General features: G+C 33.9%; 1 protein-coding gene across 12 annotated transcripts in view; it reads right to left on the reverse strand.

The window, feature by feature from the left end:
• FOCAD (focadhesin) overlaps positions 1-18,136 on the reverse strand; it is a 313,151-nt gene that overhangs the window by 126,957 nt on the left and 168,058 nt on the right. For all 12 annotated transcript variants that reach the window (XM_009456376.5, XM_063787945.1, XM_063787943.1 and 9 more), the window contains 3 exons: positions 6,982-7,116; positions 3,720-3,770; positions 2,687-2,770 (listed from right to left, as the gene is read on the reverse strand). In XM_009456376.5, coding sequence (XP_009454651.2) covers positions 2,687-2,770; positions 3,720-3,770; positions 6,982-7,116 — 270 coding nt within the window. The remainder of the gene's footprint in view (positions 1-2,686; positions 2,771-3,719; positions 3,771-6,981; positions 7,117-18,136) is intronic.

Raw genomic sequence — 18,136 nt, forward strand, 5'->3', positions numbered from 1 at the left:
GAAATTCTTAATAACAAATGACAAGAAAGGTGAATTCATCAACATGGTATTCAAATTCTTAACTCATATTATTGTATCTCATTCAGCTCTACCATCTATCCAGTACATTACCTTAAATGTACTGTTTCATTCAACCCTAAATCTTTGTTCTGATATCTGCCAATCCTCTTACTCCTTTTGTTCTACCAGTCTGTTAACTTTCAACAAGTTATACAACATAAATTGATGTCCAGCAATCAACAAGAAATATTTAAGTAAATTTAAAGAAAATCAGTACTTTAAAAAGTAGCTGAATTATAATTCACAAAGTAGCCACATTTGTAAGGATATCTTATATATATATATATATTTTAGCTCTACTTGAAATTCACAATGGGCTCAAAAGTTTATTCCACCGGTTTCCATAGGTAAGAAGAGAGAATATGGACACACTTTCACTGGAAAAATAGGTAACCTTAAGTCTTGTGTGTAAACCAATTGCCCTTAGTGCAGAGTAATGTCTGTCAACAAAGAAGAATCTTAGTTTTTACATTACAGAAGTCTCACTTGACAGGAACTTCCAAAACATTTGAAAATACATTTTTATAGAAAAATGAGCTGCAGTTTCACATCACTGTTTTATAGTGTCATATCTACAAAACTAAGGTGAAGCACCGACCAGGCTGTATCCTTAGCCTTTGGGAACTTGTTTGGGATATGAACACATTGAACACTTTCTGGACTTTTAGTCTTTAGGTGTTCGAACAGCCAAACTGAAATGTAGCAATCAATGAAAAGAAGAAGAATGCATGGTGTGGTCTTAGAAGCAATGATTCTCCATAAAGAAATAGGTCCTCAGTATCAGAAGCTGGGGTCAGAGTGAGGAAGACTCTTTCAAACCACTTACACCCCTCATCTCAACCTCAGTTCAGAATATCCACTGCAGTGAGCTATTGTTACTTTTTGGAGTGGGTCATATCCCAGAAGGGGATTAGGGCAAGAAAAAAAAAAAAGCTGAAAAGCATAGCTACAAAAGGATAAGCCTTATAGCTTTCCTTTATAGCTCTTTCCACTCTGATGCTGAAAACCCAAACATATATAGAAAACCCCAACTCTAAGTACGTTTACCATTTATGTTGGAAGATATAAAGAGCTATTTATGGCTATTCAGGGATCAAAGAGTTTAGAAGAGTTAGATTAAGGAAGTAGCTAACATTTGGCTGAGTATAGCACTTATAAATTCTTGCAAACATAATTGGAAATTGAATATAAATCCAAAATCAGAAAAAAAATATAAACATGTCAATATTTTAAAAAGTAGAGACTAAATGTCAAGAGTATGCTGGAGTTATTTAATAAAAGCTATTACTCAAGCTGGAATATTTTAGGAACAAAAGGTAAAAATAAGGGTAATTTTTATGCTGTGATTTAAATGAATAATTGCCTATTAAAAACAAGAGTAAAAGGTGCCTCTCCAGATGCTGTAGCTAATCTATTGGCAGGTGTTTGCATACGAAATTTACATGTAGCTTTTTTCCTTTTTCTTTTCTGTTTTAAAGCAACAATGGGTATTGCTAGTCATCATAATGCAGTCTGAAGTCCCATCTTTTTTAATTGTATGAGTCATAACACATCTTTACCTAAGTTTTCCCATTTGTGATCACTGCATGACAAGCGGTCAATCTATCTTTGTAAGTCCTCAATGACACAGGAAATCCTGCCTGCCTTAGGAATTGGTTTTACAACAGCCTATTTTCAATCCTTTTTATATCGTGGCTCCAATTCAATTCAGTAAACAGAAATTCGCCTGGTTCCTACTGGCATCTAATCTCAGTATAAACGCAATCCAGAAGAAAAAGGCAAACCCATTTTAATGCCTGAGGATCCCAAGGAATTCACACCAAACCTTCTTGCCACGTAACCTCAAAGACAGATTCTGAGTAATGTTACACGTAACTTCATCTAACACAATGTCTGCTTGACACTTCAGAGGCATTCAATAAACATCTGTATGCATTTGTGCTCATAGTGGCACTAAATAAGAAATCAGATATTTAACCCCTTAATAGGATCTACTAATTTAGAGCTGATTATAATAGGCAGATACTAGAAGAGGTTATATGTTTTTAGTTTAGTCTAAAAACTAAGATAATATACAATCATGTCATCTGCAAACAGGGACAATTTGACTTCCTCTTTTCCTAATTGAATATCACACTAAGTGTTAACTCTTAAAAGATAGTGATACTTTCTCCATCCAGTTTTCTGGAGCTACCTATATACCATTCACAGATACTAAAAAAAAGCAGATTTTTTCATATGGCATCCCATTGTTTATCACAAATAGAGATCTTTGGCTGCACAGGTGCTATAAAATCTTAGTCTATGAAGGCCATGCTTGGATTAAAGTCCAGGATGGCATACTAATTAGGCAAAGTGATCCCTATGAGTGACTCAGATCTGGAGCAAGCCATAACCCAGTCACCTTAAGAAGATTTCATTTGCATCATAGGTGTCTTCCATCTGCTTCAAACCTCTACAGTCTTTTACAGATAAACAAATAATGGGTATGAATTTGTATCTTGCATGGACAACAAATCTAGGGTTATGTATATATTCATCAGGTAAGTATCTCCTAAGATGAGAGAGAAAAAGTTGTAAACCCTAGCAAATTAAGAAATACCAGTGAGAAAGCAGATATGCCTACCTTTTCAGGCAGATGAAGAATGGTGTGTTCTCCTGCACTAAAGTTGGCCAGGGATCTATATGCAGCATTTGCTACAATTGGGTCCTAGATAGGGTAAAAAAAAAAAAAAAAAAAAAAAAAAGCAAGCAAACAAAAAAACACAACATACATTAAACATCAAATCTGGAGGGGGAAAGAAACCTTCCCTCGCCAATCCCAAAGTTCTACAGTCAGTGCTTTGAAAATGGTATTAAAGCTTTGCCTAGCTAAAAGGATATTTACTAGCAATTTCAAAAGAGAGATCGAGAAATTTAATCCTCGTTTCAAAAGAAAATATTGCAAAAAAAAGTGAAAGGGTCTGTGAAGGGAAGTAAGAACAACTGGAAAAAATTATCAGCATTAAACATTTTTCTGGAGAATATGCCCAATTAAAAATGGGCAAGGAGATCAAAAATACTAAATTTTTATCCTAGTTTGAACATTAAATATAAAGTAACTCATAATTGCTCAAGTCTCCATGAAGTAGTATGATTTAGCAGAAGGAGAATAAGGAGTTACTGTCTGATAGGCCTAGGTTTGGATTCTGATTCTCCACCTATTGATAGGTCAAGTTAGCCTTTTTGGAATCTAAGCTCATTCATCCATGAGTTAGGTATAACATCACCAGCAGTCTCTATATATAATCCTTGATTGGAAACAACATCTAAAAAATGGACTGGACTTTTTGTTTGTTTGGTATGCTTGTTGGTGGGGAAGGGGCAAAGCAGGAAAGGGGAAAGACCATATAAAAATATAAGATAATATCAACAGTTCCTCTTCCCATCTGTCAGATTCACCAAGTATTAAGTACACTTTATGGTAAAAATGTATTAATGGGCATAAATTGAGCATAATTTTTAAAACCAAAACTTATGAATAATCACACTTTTTTTAAAAATTGGGAACCCATTATTTCAAGGCAGTTGTACTTTTTATCCTAAGAGTCTTATTTTACAAATGTCAAAATTATTTCCTTAGCTTTGTTCTGATTCACTGACAAGCCTTGTGATAGTACCTTGTTTTGAGTATGAGTCCAGAGGAAGCTGAGGACTTGAACTTTAAAATTCTGAAAAGTTAACAAACAAAAGAATAAATTGTTAAGACCAAGCTAAAACTGAGACTAAATAATCCAAAGTAGCAAATAATGAAAATTAAGTCACTTTTAAAGTAACACCACCAGAAATTCACTTAATGTGTATTCACCCATCATTCATAAAATGTAAATATTCAGAAACAAACTCATCTTCTAAGCACATGGATGTGTTAAACACATTAAGATTTTAAGATAATGAAATTTAGAAACCTAACCATTTCTTACTCTTAGTCCCTTCAAGTACTAACAGAAATGTCACTCTTTCATGCCACTGTTCTAGCCTACCCAGAAGAGAGTTTTCCTTTCTCCACGTGGCCATACGGCACATGGTACACCTCCGCATCTAGCATGACTAACTCACTCGAGGTTGTACAATACTTAAGGCAGTGACCGCGTTTTTTTCATTTCAAAGACCTAAACCACAGAGCCCACACAGTTCCTCAAAGATGACAAATGTGTAATAAATAATTGATTAAGCATAAAAGCCATTTACCTTCCAATAGTCGGTGGTCTTCTTCATTGCCACCACATCTAACTTTTTGCCCCTCTAAATCATATTAGGTTCCTCTATACCTCCTTGCCTTTGCATATTCTAGTCCCCAAACTTCAATGGGAAGCAACAGTATATTAATTCTTCCAGTTCCAAGTCCAATAGCACAAATAATTTCCTTGGATTCTTGCTAAGAGTGTTTGTCATTTTCTCTACCACACTCTCATTGCCCTTTAATTAACTGTGCTCATCAAATGTTATTATAATTATCATCACTCATATCTATCTCCTTTACCTACCTTTGAGCTTCTAGAAGGCAGGGACTGATAACATGGTATAATGCGAAAACAAAGGATATGAAACTAGAAAGTCCCGGATTCAGACATCAGCTTTCACTTAGCTTTTTAACTACAGTCTTGGTCAAGTTACTTGCCTAGAACATAGCAGATACTCATAAATATCTGTCAAATAAATAGGCCTCTCAAAGGTTTAGTTTCTGTAACAATACAATAAAAAATGATACCTTCCTATCAGAGATTAGAACTAATTGGTATAAACTAGTAAGAGTGCTGGGGATTGAATAGGTACTCAAAAATAGGGTTGACTATATTTATTAGTATCTCTAAGACCTAGCGCAGTTTTAATAAATATATTCTGATTCAATGAATAAGTGAAGCAAGCACTGTGCAAAGCAATTCAGAAAATACACTATAATTAAATCATGGACTCCATTTTCAATAAGCCTATAGCTGAATGGGGAAAATAATATATGCATACATATACCTGTAGTATAAAATAGAATAAACGTTCTTAGAACAGTATAAAGAACTTTGGGAACAAAAGACTCCAGCTTGCAGACAAACTCTCAAAGGATGGGATGAGTTAAAACAATCCTTTTCTTCCTAAAATATATTTTTAAATTAAAGAGGAAAAAGAAAGTAATTTTAGATAGAGGGAATAATATGAACAAAGGAAAAGAAATGGAAAAGTTTGGAGGAAGGAAAAGTTTGAAGGACCCTGTAAGTGGTTTGGTTTTACTGGAGTGCAGGATACAGACCACTAATGAGGCCAGATTCCAGAATGCTTTATGGACTTGTTGTAAACAGGTTGGACTACATTTTAGGGAAACTTAAGCTAATGAAGTTACTAGGGATAGAAATGACTTAAGAAGCACTCTGGGAAAAATTAAATTCAACTTTGGCTCACATCCAGACAAATTCTAAGTAGTTAAAAAACCAATTATCTAAACACACACAGATGAAAGTGGGAGGAGGAAGGAGGGTCTCTCCCTTCTACATTTCTTCACTTCTGCTTTTAAGGGGACTATGTTCACTGAAGAGACTCCCCCTAACTGGGCAGGAAGAGATAGAGAGAACGGCCCCAAAGCAGTCTGTCTGAACAACAGAGGAACCCTAATATAAGATACCAAAGGAAAAGAATGTAAAATCTGGAAGAAAAAAAAATCTGGTCCAAAAGATAATTCACAACCATGGATAAGCCAACACAAAAAACCAACACACCAGCCAATTCATAAATTAGCCTGTAATAAAATCTGATTAACTCAAGGTACAAGCAATACAAAACATATATGATTTTAGCCTCTGAAGACAGAAAGTAAATATACCCAATATGGCCTTACATTGGCTTTTAGTCTTAGCTCATTATCAGTAGCCCTGTGGACTCTCTGACAATATAAGAGCAAGTGCCTGTGAACTGCAGCCATAAGAAAGAATGTTGGTGAACTGTATACTCACAGTCACAAATTGATTCTTTTTTTAAGACCCTAAAAAAAGGCTACATGTAAGAATAAACTAAAATATTCTGTATTGATTCAATCATTCATTCAACAACTACTTACTACATATAGATTATGCACCAGGTACTGTGATAAGTATTGTATAGCCCAGTAAGGATAAATTTGATTTTATTCATTGTGCAGCATTTAGAATGAGTTGAAGTATCTTCTAAGCATGTCTCAGTCAGATGATCTAAAACATATAAGGGACTATTATTGGAATCTGATGGCTGGAGTGGCAGTTTATCAAAGTCTGTAAAGGACTAAATCAAACTAGAAGTTTACCAAGACTGCAAGTGAAAATCAACTGCTGCTCTTTGAAGGAAAAGGAAAAATGGTAAGCATGAAAAAAAAAATATGGCTTACAAATGTAGAGGCATAAATGTAATTCACTACCCTCTCATGCATTTCACTCAAAGAAGAGATAATTAAGAAAATATTAAGCAGTAATATATGAATCTTATAAAAAAGAATCTTCCACCAAGTATTTCAACTCATTACAATGACAAACACTGAGTAATTCACAAAGTTTGGAGAGTCTGTCCTGCCTTTATTAATGTCTTTGTGGCTTACTTTTTAGAACTTAAAACATTAACAAAATGATTTTTAATGGTTGGCTTTATGAATTCTATTATTTTGGAAACACTAGTTTTACAATATTGACTTTAAAATCTTGACAATACTCTCATAATTAAAAGTTGGGATCCTTTATGTAAATACGTTTTAGACATAAGATTGATGAGGAGCTATCCTACTCCTAAGAGTCCATAAACATATCAACATGGTCTCAGAACAACAACAACAACAACAACAGATTAGGAATATTTATTCCAAAAGTTATTATAACACACATCTTTCCCATGGAGAAGCAGGCAATGTGCTGAGCTCCAAATGCATACCTCATATTCAGTTGTATTGACCGTTAAGGAAGGAACTAGAGAAAATAGTTCACTCAGTGTCTTCAGAATGAGAGGTCTTGTGTCACAACTCAGCTTTGGAGAGAGAGCATTCCAAGTGGAGCGAATGCAAACAACCTGTGAAGCAAATAGAAAAGGTCAACACGTAACAAGACTCCAACCTATATAAAGCCATTAATTAAGAGTACTATATTTTATTATAAGGAAACTTAAGAAACAAATAAGACTATGCCTAGAAGATAGGATTTAATAAGGTACCACCCCTCAAATGAAATAACTTAAACCAATGTAAACTGTTGAAGTTGTGCCTGCCTCACACAATTGCTTTTTTACTACTTTGTTTTTAGTTAACCAAGTAAATAACTCTCTCCTAAGCACACAAGCTCTCACTCCCACCGACACACACAAAATTAACTCCAGATTATCTAGCTATATGCATTGTTGAAGAATCAGCCCCTGAAACAAAGCAGGTAAGATAATGCTAGCCCATTTCTAAAGCCAGGTATCCACATTTTTTAGTTTTTCAGCCCTGTTGAAACAATATCACCACTCAGAAAATTGGAGTATTAATATATATAAATCAAACATTCTCAAATCACCTTACAAGCTTTTCAGAGGTAGGAGAATAACTATAGTATTTAACATAATAATTTAAGATGTCTTAAAAGTTAATTCCAGTGTTTTAAGAGGTCATTAATGATAAAATAAATCTAAAGCCCAGCAAAAATGTTGTATCATTTCTAACTTGACCCAATTTTCTTAAACCAAGTGTTCTTCATTCATTTCAATATCTGGTTTTATCGGTAGTCAAATATCTTCTTAAGTTCAATTCCAGCTAACACTGATGATTTTTTCACTGATAGATGTTTTATGAAAATGTTAAGACTCAGATAGGAAGAATGCAAACACAGATCAATTAGATAGGCTTTAATAAGAATTAATCTTTCTAAAATATTCCAATCTCTTCTTTTAAGCTGTAATTAACACATACAATTTATCTCTACCTACAAATATAAATTATTTAGAAAAACTACATAAGGTAGTAAATGAAAAAATGTCAAAGATAAATGAGTAATATATACTTAAGGAGACAGATTAAGAAGAGGCTCAAAGGAAAGACAGTAGACAGAGTATTTCCGAGAAAACTTGGATTCAGTGCATTTGCTCTTACTTTATACTTCCCGTGAAACAGTAGAATAATAAATGCTCTTTGATTTGGGATCCCCTACATGATTTGGGTTCAACTAACCTTTCCTAAGGGCAGTATTGTAGACCAGGCATGACAGCAGGCACATTTACACAAATTAGTAACTCTGATATTATAAATCATCAGCATTTGAAATAAAACCCAAACCAATTCTCTAAAAGCTATCAATTCAGCACAACTGCATACCCAGAGTGGTACATAATACTCACAGAAACAATAAAATATAAAGATGATATAATCCTTCAAAAACTTGACACCTTATTGTAAAGGAAGAAAAAGATACATCACTCTAAATTATTGGAAACAAAAAGGTATATGATATGACTTTAAACTATTTCAACAGAAAATAGTTTCAAGAGGAATCTATGGAGGAGAATAAGTCAATGGGTAGGAGTCATCAGGGAGGGTATCAAGAGATGATAAGACCTGAGAAGAGATTTGAAGAAAGAATGAACAGAAATCACACAGCCATGCCACAAGAAAATGGAAAGCAAAAGTCAAACAAAAAACAACATGTTATAGGTACAAAAAGCACGAGTATTGGTGGGGAAAGGCTGGTAGATCACAGCATACTTAGAATATCAAAGCAGTTGGAACCAAATCTAAAAGAAAAGGCAGGCGTTAGAGATTTCAAGTTAAGAAATACAAAACAATTTAAAAGCTATTCTTAAAAGATTCATTTGGGCCTGGCGTGGTGGCTCACGCCTGTAATCCCAGCACTTTGGGAGGCCGAGGTGGGTGGATCACTTAAGGTCAGGAGTTCGAGACCAGCCTGGCCAACACAGTGAAACCCTGTCTCTACTAAAAGTATAAAAATTAGCCAGGCGTGGAGGCATATGCCCCAGCCACTGGGGAGGCTGGGGCACAAAAATCGCTTGAAACCAGGAGGCGGAGGTTGCAGTGGGCTGGGACAGCGCCTCTGCACTCGAGCCTGGGCTACAGAGTGAGACTCTGTCTCAAAAACAACAACAAAAACAAAACAAAACAAACAAAGAAAACAGTGCATAACAGGGACAAAGGCCAAGAGACTGAGGAACTAATAAGAGAGCTTTGCACTATTCTCAAACAATTAAAGTCTCCTAGGGCAGAAGAAAAGGCCATGACTGTAAGGCTTCCCCAGCCACATGGAACTGTAAGTCCAATTAAACCTCTTTCTTTTGTAAATTGCGCAGTCTTGGGTATGTTTTTATCAGCAGTATGAAAATGGGCTAATACAGAAACGTGACAACTAAATGCAATATGGGATCCTGGAACAGAAAAAGGACATTTTTAAACACACATGTCCATAATTCAGTTAACAGCACTGCACCAATATTAATTTTTTAGTTTCAATAACTGTATTATAGTTATATAAGCAAGATGTTAATATTAGGGGAAGAAGGGTGAAAAAACACGAAATAATGATCTATGTTCTCTTTTAACAACAGCTCTTTTGATATATAATTCAAATACCATACAATTCCTCATGTAAAGTGTACAATTCACTGGTTTTTGGTATACTTACAAAGCCACACAACCATCACATTCAAGTTTGGAACATTTTTATCACCTCCTCCCAAAAAAACTCATAATCATTCATCATTCTTGATTGCCCCCTAAGCTCCTCAAATCTAGGCAACCACAAATCTACTTTCTGTCTCTATAAATTTGCCTATTCTGGGCATTTCCTATAAATAGAATAATATAACATGTGCTCTTTGGTGTCTAGCTTCTATCAGTTATCGTACCTTTTCCTAGGTTCACCGATGTTGTAGTATGTGTTAGTGCTCACTTCTTTTTATATATATATAATATATATATTATATATATAATACTCCATTCTATATATATATGCTTTAAACTTTTCCATAAGTTTAAAGTAATTTCAAAATAAATTTGTTTAAAGAATAGAAAAAAAACACTAGTCAAAAAAGTAATGGCTAAGAATTTCCAAAATTAATAAAAGACATTAATTCTCTAACTTAACTTGTAATACAAATAAGCTTATATCTAAATACATTATAATATGACCATTAAACACCAAAGACAAAACAACAATCTTCAAAGTTAAAGGGAAAAAATACAGACTACCTGCAAAGGAACAATTGAGAATAATATTTTCTTGCTTTCTTTTTTTTTTTTTTGAGATGGAGTTTCACTCTTGTTGCCTGACTGGAATTCAGTGGTGCAATCTTGGCTCACTGCAACCTCCGCCTCCCAGGTTCAAGCAATTCTCCTGCCTCAGCCTCCCAAGTAGCTGGAATTACAGGCATGCACCACCACACCCAGATAATGTTTTTTTAATTTGGATTTAGTAGAGACGGGGTTTCACCATGTTAGTCAGACTCATCTCAAACTCCTGACCTCAGGTGACCCACCCACGTCGGCCTCCCGAAGTGCTGGGATTACAGGCATGAGCCACCATGCCCAGCCAACATTTTTAAAATTAAGACAAAAAGACCATACAATAAGATCTTAAAAGTGCTGAGGAGCAAATGAAATATTCTCAAGGACAGACTATATGATAGACCACAAAACAAGTCTAAAAAAATTTATAAAAATGGAAATCATATCAAGTATCTTTCCTGACCACAATGGAATAAAACTAGAAATCAATAACAAGAAGAATTTTGGAAACTATACAAACATATGGAAATTAAACAACATGCTCCTGAAAGACCAGTCAGTCAATGAAGAAATTAAAAAGCAAAGTGAAACATTCCTTGAAACAAATGAAGAACACAAACATATCAAAACATATGGGATACAGCAAAAGCAGTACTAAGAGGAAAGTTGATACCAATAAAGTGCTTACATCAATAAAGTAGAAAAACTTCAAACAAACCACCTAACAATACATCTTAAATAACTAGAAAAGACCAAATCAAACCCAAAATTAGTAGAACAAAAGAAATAAAGATCAGAGCAGAAATAAACGAACACTGAAAAGCAACAAACAGATTAATGAAATGAAAAGTTGGTTTCTTGAAAAGATGAGTAAAATCAACAAACCTTTGGCCAGACTAAGAAAAAAAGAGAGAACATTCAAATAAATAAAATCAGAGATGAAAAAGGGGACATTACAAAAAACATTCACAAAATACAATACCACAAAAATTCAAAGGATCATTAGAGAAGATTATGAGCAACTATCGACAATAAATTGGAAAATCCAGAAGAAACAGATAAATTCTTAGACACATATGGCCTACCAAGATTTAATGAAAAAAAGAAATCCAAAGCCTTAATCAGCCAATAAAAAGTAGTGAGATTGCAGCCATAACAAAGTTTCCCATCAATAAAAGCCAATAATCTGATGGCTTCATTGCTGATTTCTACCAAACATTTAAAGAAGAACTAATATCGATCCTACTCAAATTATTCCAAAAAATAGAAGAGGAGGGAATACTTCCAAATTCATTCTATGAGGTCATTATCACCCTGATACCAAAACCAGACAAAGATACAACAAAAAAAGAGAACTACAGGCCAATATCTCTGACAAACATAGATGTGAAACGTCAACAAAATGCCACCACAACAAATTCAACAATACATTAAAAAGATTGTTTCTCGTGATCAAGTAGGATTCATCCCAGGGATGCAAGGATGGTTCAACATATGCAAATCAATCAATGCAATATGTTATATCAGAATGAAGGACAAAGACCATATGATCATTTCAACTGATGCTGAAAAAGAATTCAATAAAATTCAACATCACTTCATGATAAAAAAAAACTCAAAAAAAAAAACTGGGTATAGAAAGAACATACCTCAACATAATAAAAGCCATATAAGACAGATCAACAGATAGTAGAATACTGAATGGGGAAAACTGAAAGTTTTTCCATTAAGATATGGAACAAGACAAGAATACCCACATTCACCATTATTCAACATAATACAGAAAATCCTAGCTACAGCAATCAAGCAAAAGAAAGAAAGGGCATCCCAATAGGAAAAAAATAAGTAAAATTATTTTTCTTTCCAAATGATATGATCTCATATTTAGAAAAACCTAGAGACTCTACCAAAACAAAATTAGGATCATTAAACTCAGGAAAGTCACAGAATATAAAATTAACATTCAAAAATCAGTAGCATTTCTATATGCCAACAATGGACAATCTGAAAAAGAAATCAAGAAAGGAATTCCATTTACAATATCTACACATAAAATAAAATACATAGGAATAAACTTAACCAAAGAAATGAGAGATCTCTACAATGAAAACTATGAAACATTGATGAAGGAAAATGAAGAGGACACACAGAAAAAACAAATTGAAAGATATTCCATGTTCATAAATTGGAAGAATCAATATTGTTAAAATGTCCACATTACTTAAAGCAATCTATAGATTCAATGCAATCCCTATCAAAATAACAATTACATTCTTCACAGAAACAGAAAACATAATGCTAAAATTTATACAGAAACATAAAGACCCAGTATAAGGAAAACCATCCTGAGTAAAAACAACAAAATTGCAGGAATCACATTATCTGATTTCAAGTTATACTACAGAGCTATAGTAACCAAAACAGCATGGTATTGGCATAAAAACAGACACACAGACCAATAGAACAGAATAGAGAATGCGGAAATAAATCCACATATCTGCAGTGAACTCATTTTTGACAAAGGTGCCAAGAACACACACTGGGAAAGGACAGTCTTCAGTAAATGGGTCTGGGAAAACTGGATAACCACATGCAGAAGAATGAAACTTGACCCCTATCTCTCACCATACATAAAAATCAAATCAAAATGGATTAAAGACTTAAATCTAACACCTGAAAGGATGAAACTACTATAAGAAAACATTGGGGAAACATTCTAGGACATAAGTCTGGACAAAGATTTCTTAAGTAATACCTCCAAAGTACAGACAATCAAAGCGAAAATGGACAAACAGGATCACACATCAAACTAAAAAGCTCTGCACAGCAAAGGAAACAATCAACAAAGCGAGGAGACAACCCACAGAATAAGAGAAAATATTTGCAAACTATAAATTTGACAAGGAATTAATAGCTAGAATAAAAATGGAGCTCAAACAACTCAATAAGAAATAATCTAACAATCCACTCAAAAAATGGGCAAAACATCTGAATAGATATTTATCAATAGAAGACATGAATGGTTAGCAGGTACATGAAAAATGCTCAACGTCATCAGAGAAATGCAAATTAAAACTACAATGAGATATTATCTCACCACAGTTAAAATGCTTTTTATCCAAATGACGGGCAATAATGAATGCTGGTGAGAATGTGGAGGAAGGGGAACCCTCGTACACTGTTGGTAGGAATGTAAATTAGTACAGCCACTATGGAGAAGACTGTGGAGTTTTCTCAAAAAAATTAAAAATAGAACTGCCATATGATCCAGCAGTCCCACTGCTGAATATATAAATATATCCAAAAGAAAGGAAATCAGTACATCAAAGAGATATCTGCATTCCCAAGTTTACTGCAGCACTATTCACAATAGCCAAGATTTGGAAGCAACCTAAGTGTCCATCAACAGATGAATGAATAAAGAAAATGTGGTATAGACACACAATGGAATATTATTTAACCATAAAAAAGAATGAAATCCTATCATTTGCAACAACATAGATGGAACTGGAGGACATTATGGTAAGTGAAATAAACCAGGAAAAGAAAGACAAATGTTTCATGTTCTCATATGTGGAAGTGTTTTTAAAAAAAAAAAAGAATATAGGGGTAAAATGATGGTTAACAGAGGCTGCAAAGGGTGGCAAGGAGCTGGGGAATACAGCAGAAATGATTAATGGGTACAAAAATACAGTGAGAATAAGGGCTAGCATTTGATAGAATAGAGTGACAACAGTTAACAATAATTTATTTTATATTTTCAAATAACTAAGAGAGTATAATTGAAATGTTTCAAACACAGATAAATGATAATGCTTGAGGTGATGGATACCCCAGTTATCCTGATTTGATCATTACACAGTTTGACTATATCAAAACATCACATGTATCCCATAAATATATACAACTATTATGTACTCATAACTAAATTTTTTTAATTTTAAATATTGAAAATAATAAAAATTAAAAAACAATTTACTTATTCAGAGACAAGGAAAAAACACTTAACATGGCTTTCAAGGTTTTTCATGATCTGCCTTCCATCTATTCCTCCAGTCTCATCTCTTCTGCTAGTTCCTTGACATATTTATTTAATAACTATTATTCATATTTAATGTTAGAAAAATAAGGAAAAGGAATATATACATTTTATTTACCCATGTATCACCATTTTAAACCACTATTTCTTATATATGGGAAAGTTTTAATAAATAAATGTAAAATTATAATGATGAAATAACTTTTCCTGTGAGAATTTTTACCATATAACCCAATTAAATTTGTTAGACTATAGTTTGTATGGTTTAATGCTTGCATTCTTCCAGATATAACATTTTTTCCTTTTAAATTAAAAAAGCTGTCTATTGCCATTCTTTGTAAAGCACATTCAAGTTTAACTTAAAATAAATATTAATTTAATTCTGTGAAAATTAGTTGAATTATTAAAAATGCAAATCAATGGGTATGCAGTGGTTTTTAGATTAGGAATTTAAAAAGTGCTAAGGAAACTGCCAGCCTACAATGCTAAATCTACCATTGAATAGTAGGGGCAAAACATGTAATCAATCAATCAATCATGAGGGATAATACCTAGAAATCATCCACATATAGCATACGAATATTTATGTACGAATGACTCAGAATGTTCTGCTTAGTCTGTCTATAAGATACTGAAGAATTCATCACAGCCTAAGTGTTTATGTTATGCATACTTTGTTGCTGGGGAAGAATGATACTTTTCCCATGTCATTCTTCCGCAAGAATCTTACCAATTTCCCATGTTATTCTTCCACAAGAATCTTACCAACACTAAACAGTACAGATTAAAGAAGACCTTATGCAGTGTGGGGTAGGCTGGGAAGACCACATTTTAAAATCAGAAATCCAGGTCTCTGATTTGGTAGCTGTGTGACTATGGTGAAGTCATTAATTTCCCTCAAACTGTTTCCCCAGCTGCAAAATGGAAATAATACTAGTAACACCTGCTCTATGTACAGCACAAGGTTACCAGTAAAGCCCATATGGAGACAACTGTACACCTACTTTATACACTGAAAAATATAGTTACTGTTGTTATAACCAACAGAAAAAAAATAGTGAACCTCAGAAGAATCAGAGCCTTTCCTTCTAATTCCTGTGCTGTAAAAATGACTTTGTTCTTTTGCAGAGGAACAGAGAGCTATCTCCTAATTTTACTCTCAAAAGCTATTTCTAGAAATTCCTGAGAACAGCCTACTCCTTTTGTCCTGATTCTTTACTCCAACAGAGGAAAGCTTTATAAAAAACCTTTAGGCTATGAAAACTGCCTTATTTGCCCTTTTCATAATGAAGGCAAAAGAAACTGCCTTCACAATTAAAGGACTCAAGTCATCATCACGCAGTGAAGCCCTCTTAAGCTAATTCAGCACACACAATTCATAAAACAGGATGCTTCTGTTACCAAAACACAATAACGGGATAAGAGAGATTTTGAAGAGACACAATCAATGGAGCAGAAACAATGAGAAAAATAACATTCTTTCTTATCCTAATAATATAGGGTTAGGGGTTGTTAAGTATTTAAAAAAATGACTAGCACAGGTTTATTTAAGCAATTTCACAGCCTTTTAATGTCTGAGACTAGTTTATTATCAAGGCAGCATTGTAGGGAAAAAAGAAACAAACAGATATAGATATTGAGGTACCTTTTAAAAACTCACTTATAATCTAAATGACAGTAATTCTGATGATTTTCTAATATAGTTGAACAACTTTTGTCCTGTTCATGGCAAAGAATATAGATGAACATATCTAAATCCCAAACTATGCCTTAGAGAATCAAAAATATTTGGACTTGTTGTAGTAAAGCTACTCTCATATTAACAACCCGTAACATCACCATGACATTTCCAAAAGAGGTGTAACAGAGACTTTTTAAATTATTCTGTATTTCTGAAAAACTATTTGGCACTTTGTAGTACATACTTAGAATTCTAATATCTGAATAGAACAGGTTTAGAATTGCGTGACACAAGTAAAAACAGAGACATTTATTAAACAGATTGATCTAGACTATGAAGCCACCCAAGAGACTCACTACTCAACAGCCAGAGATGTTAGGTTTCTTTTTTATTCCCCCTAGTGAGAAATTACAGGTGCCTAGGATACTTCCACAAGGAACAGTAACTTCCAATGCAAACTCCATTGATTTCTCTGCAGGAACAGAAAGAATGACACAAAGAACTCCCTATAGGGACATTCACTTTTCAGTTTTGCTAGATTCTGTCTGTATGAGTTATCTATTTTTTGGCAGATATTCTTCCAGGATGAACTAGCAAATTCATAGGAAGAATATGTCAAAAAATTCCTTGACAAGAAAATGATTAGTGCTTTATTCCCCCACAATAATCAGAGGAAATTTTTTTCTAATGGCCACTCCTTCCTCTTTTCTAATAGAGGTTAGACTCCAAGATAATAAAGGAAAATAACAGAAATTAAATCAACATACCTTAAAACTCAATAAATCAAACTACTGGGAAGTTGTTCAACAGATACAAAATTAAAAGTAAAGCAAATTGAGTATTTACTAGCAAAAAGAATAAAAATATCATCCATCTAAATGTTAAAAAGGGCTAAAGAGGCTGTAAGTGTACTGTAGAAAGAGACTGAGAAATACAGTTTACTGTCATTTCATATTTAAGAATCAATATGCTTTGTATCAAAAAAATTAATGAATTAGGCAGTCAATTCAGAAACACTAAGAACACTTTAGAGAAAAACTTTAAACTTCAAAGATAAAGTTTTTAGGAATACCTCTTGAGTTTAGTCCACTTTACAAAGATAGAATTCCACGAATGCATTTCTAAGTAACCAATGTTGAGAGTTCCTGCATGTTCAATGAAAATGATTCTTCTATCCTCCCACCCCCACCCTATGTATGCACAGATCTGGGGATAACAGAACTGATGAATTCTTCATGGATAAACAATAGGGAAAATCAGTCTTTTAAGCCTGAGTGGCTCACACAACTAACTACAACTCCCTAATAACAAGGAACAAACATGCCTGTGGTCCCTTTTCATAGAAACAAACAAGTTCTTTCTTAGGAAAATCAAGACTAAAGACAAAACCTATAATCTACAAGTTCAAGAGAGAAAAAGGAAACTTTTTAGTAAAACTTCTTAGGAATTACTTTGCTCTTCAGTGCTAGAAAGCTAGTGATTCACAACAAAAATGGTTCCCCCAAAGCAAGGTTTAAACAAGGATAAACAAGATTTTTCCACCCAAACAAAAGCAGCATCTAGCACAGTGCTTGGCATAAAAAAGCACTCATCTCAAAACAAATTTATAAACACATGGTGGTAACTGACCTATCACCAGCTAGGACAGGGCAGGGCACATTTTCTGTCAAGGGCCAGAGAATCAATATTTTAGGTTTCAAGGGCCACATGATCACTATTACAACTACTCAGTTCTACCACTGTAGCAAGAAAGCAGCCATGGACAATACATAAACAAATGAGCATGGTTGTGCTCCAGTAAAACTTTACTTACAAAAAAAGGTAGTGGGCTGGATTGGAAGAGTCAGCCATGGTTTGCCAACTCCTGAACTAGACTATGTGATTATTAACTGGATACAGCTTAGCAATTAGATTAGACCAATGCTTCTTTAACTTTAATGTACACTTGAATACCCTGTGGTGAAAGGATCTCATCACACTACAGATTCTAACTCAGTAGGTCTAGAGTAGAGCCTGAGATTCTCGTTTCAAGCTGCCAGGTGACACAGAAGCTGCTAATTATAAAACCATACTTTCAGTTACCAGATATTAGACTTTATTAGTG

The sequence above is a fragment of the Pan troglodytes genome, chromosome 11, assembly GCF_028858775.2.
Source record: "Pan troglodytes isolate AG18354 chromosome 11, NHGRI_mPanTro3-v2.0_pri, whole genome shotgun sequence".
In the NCBI taxonomy this organism is placed as follows: domain Eukaryota; kingdom Metazoa; phylum Chordata; class Mammalia; order Primates; family Hominidae; genus Pan; species Pan troglodytes.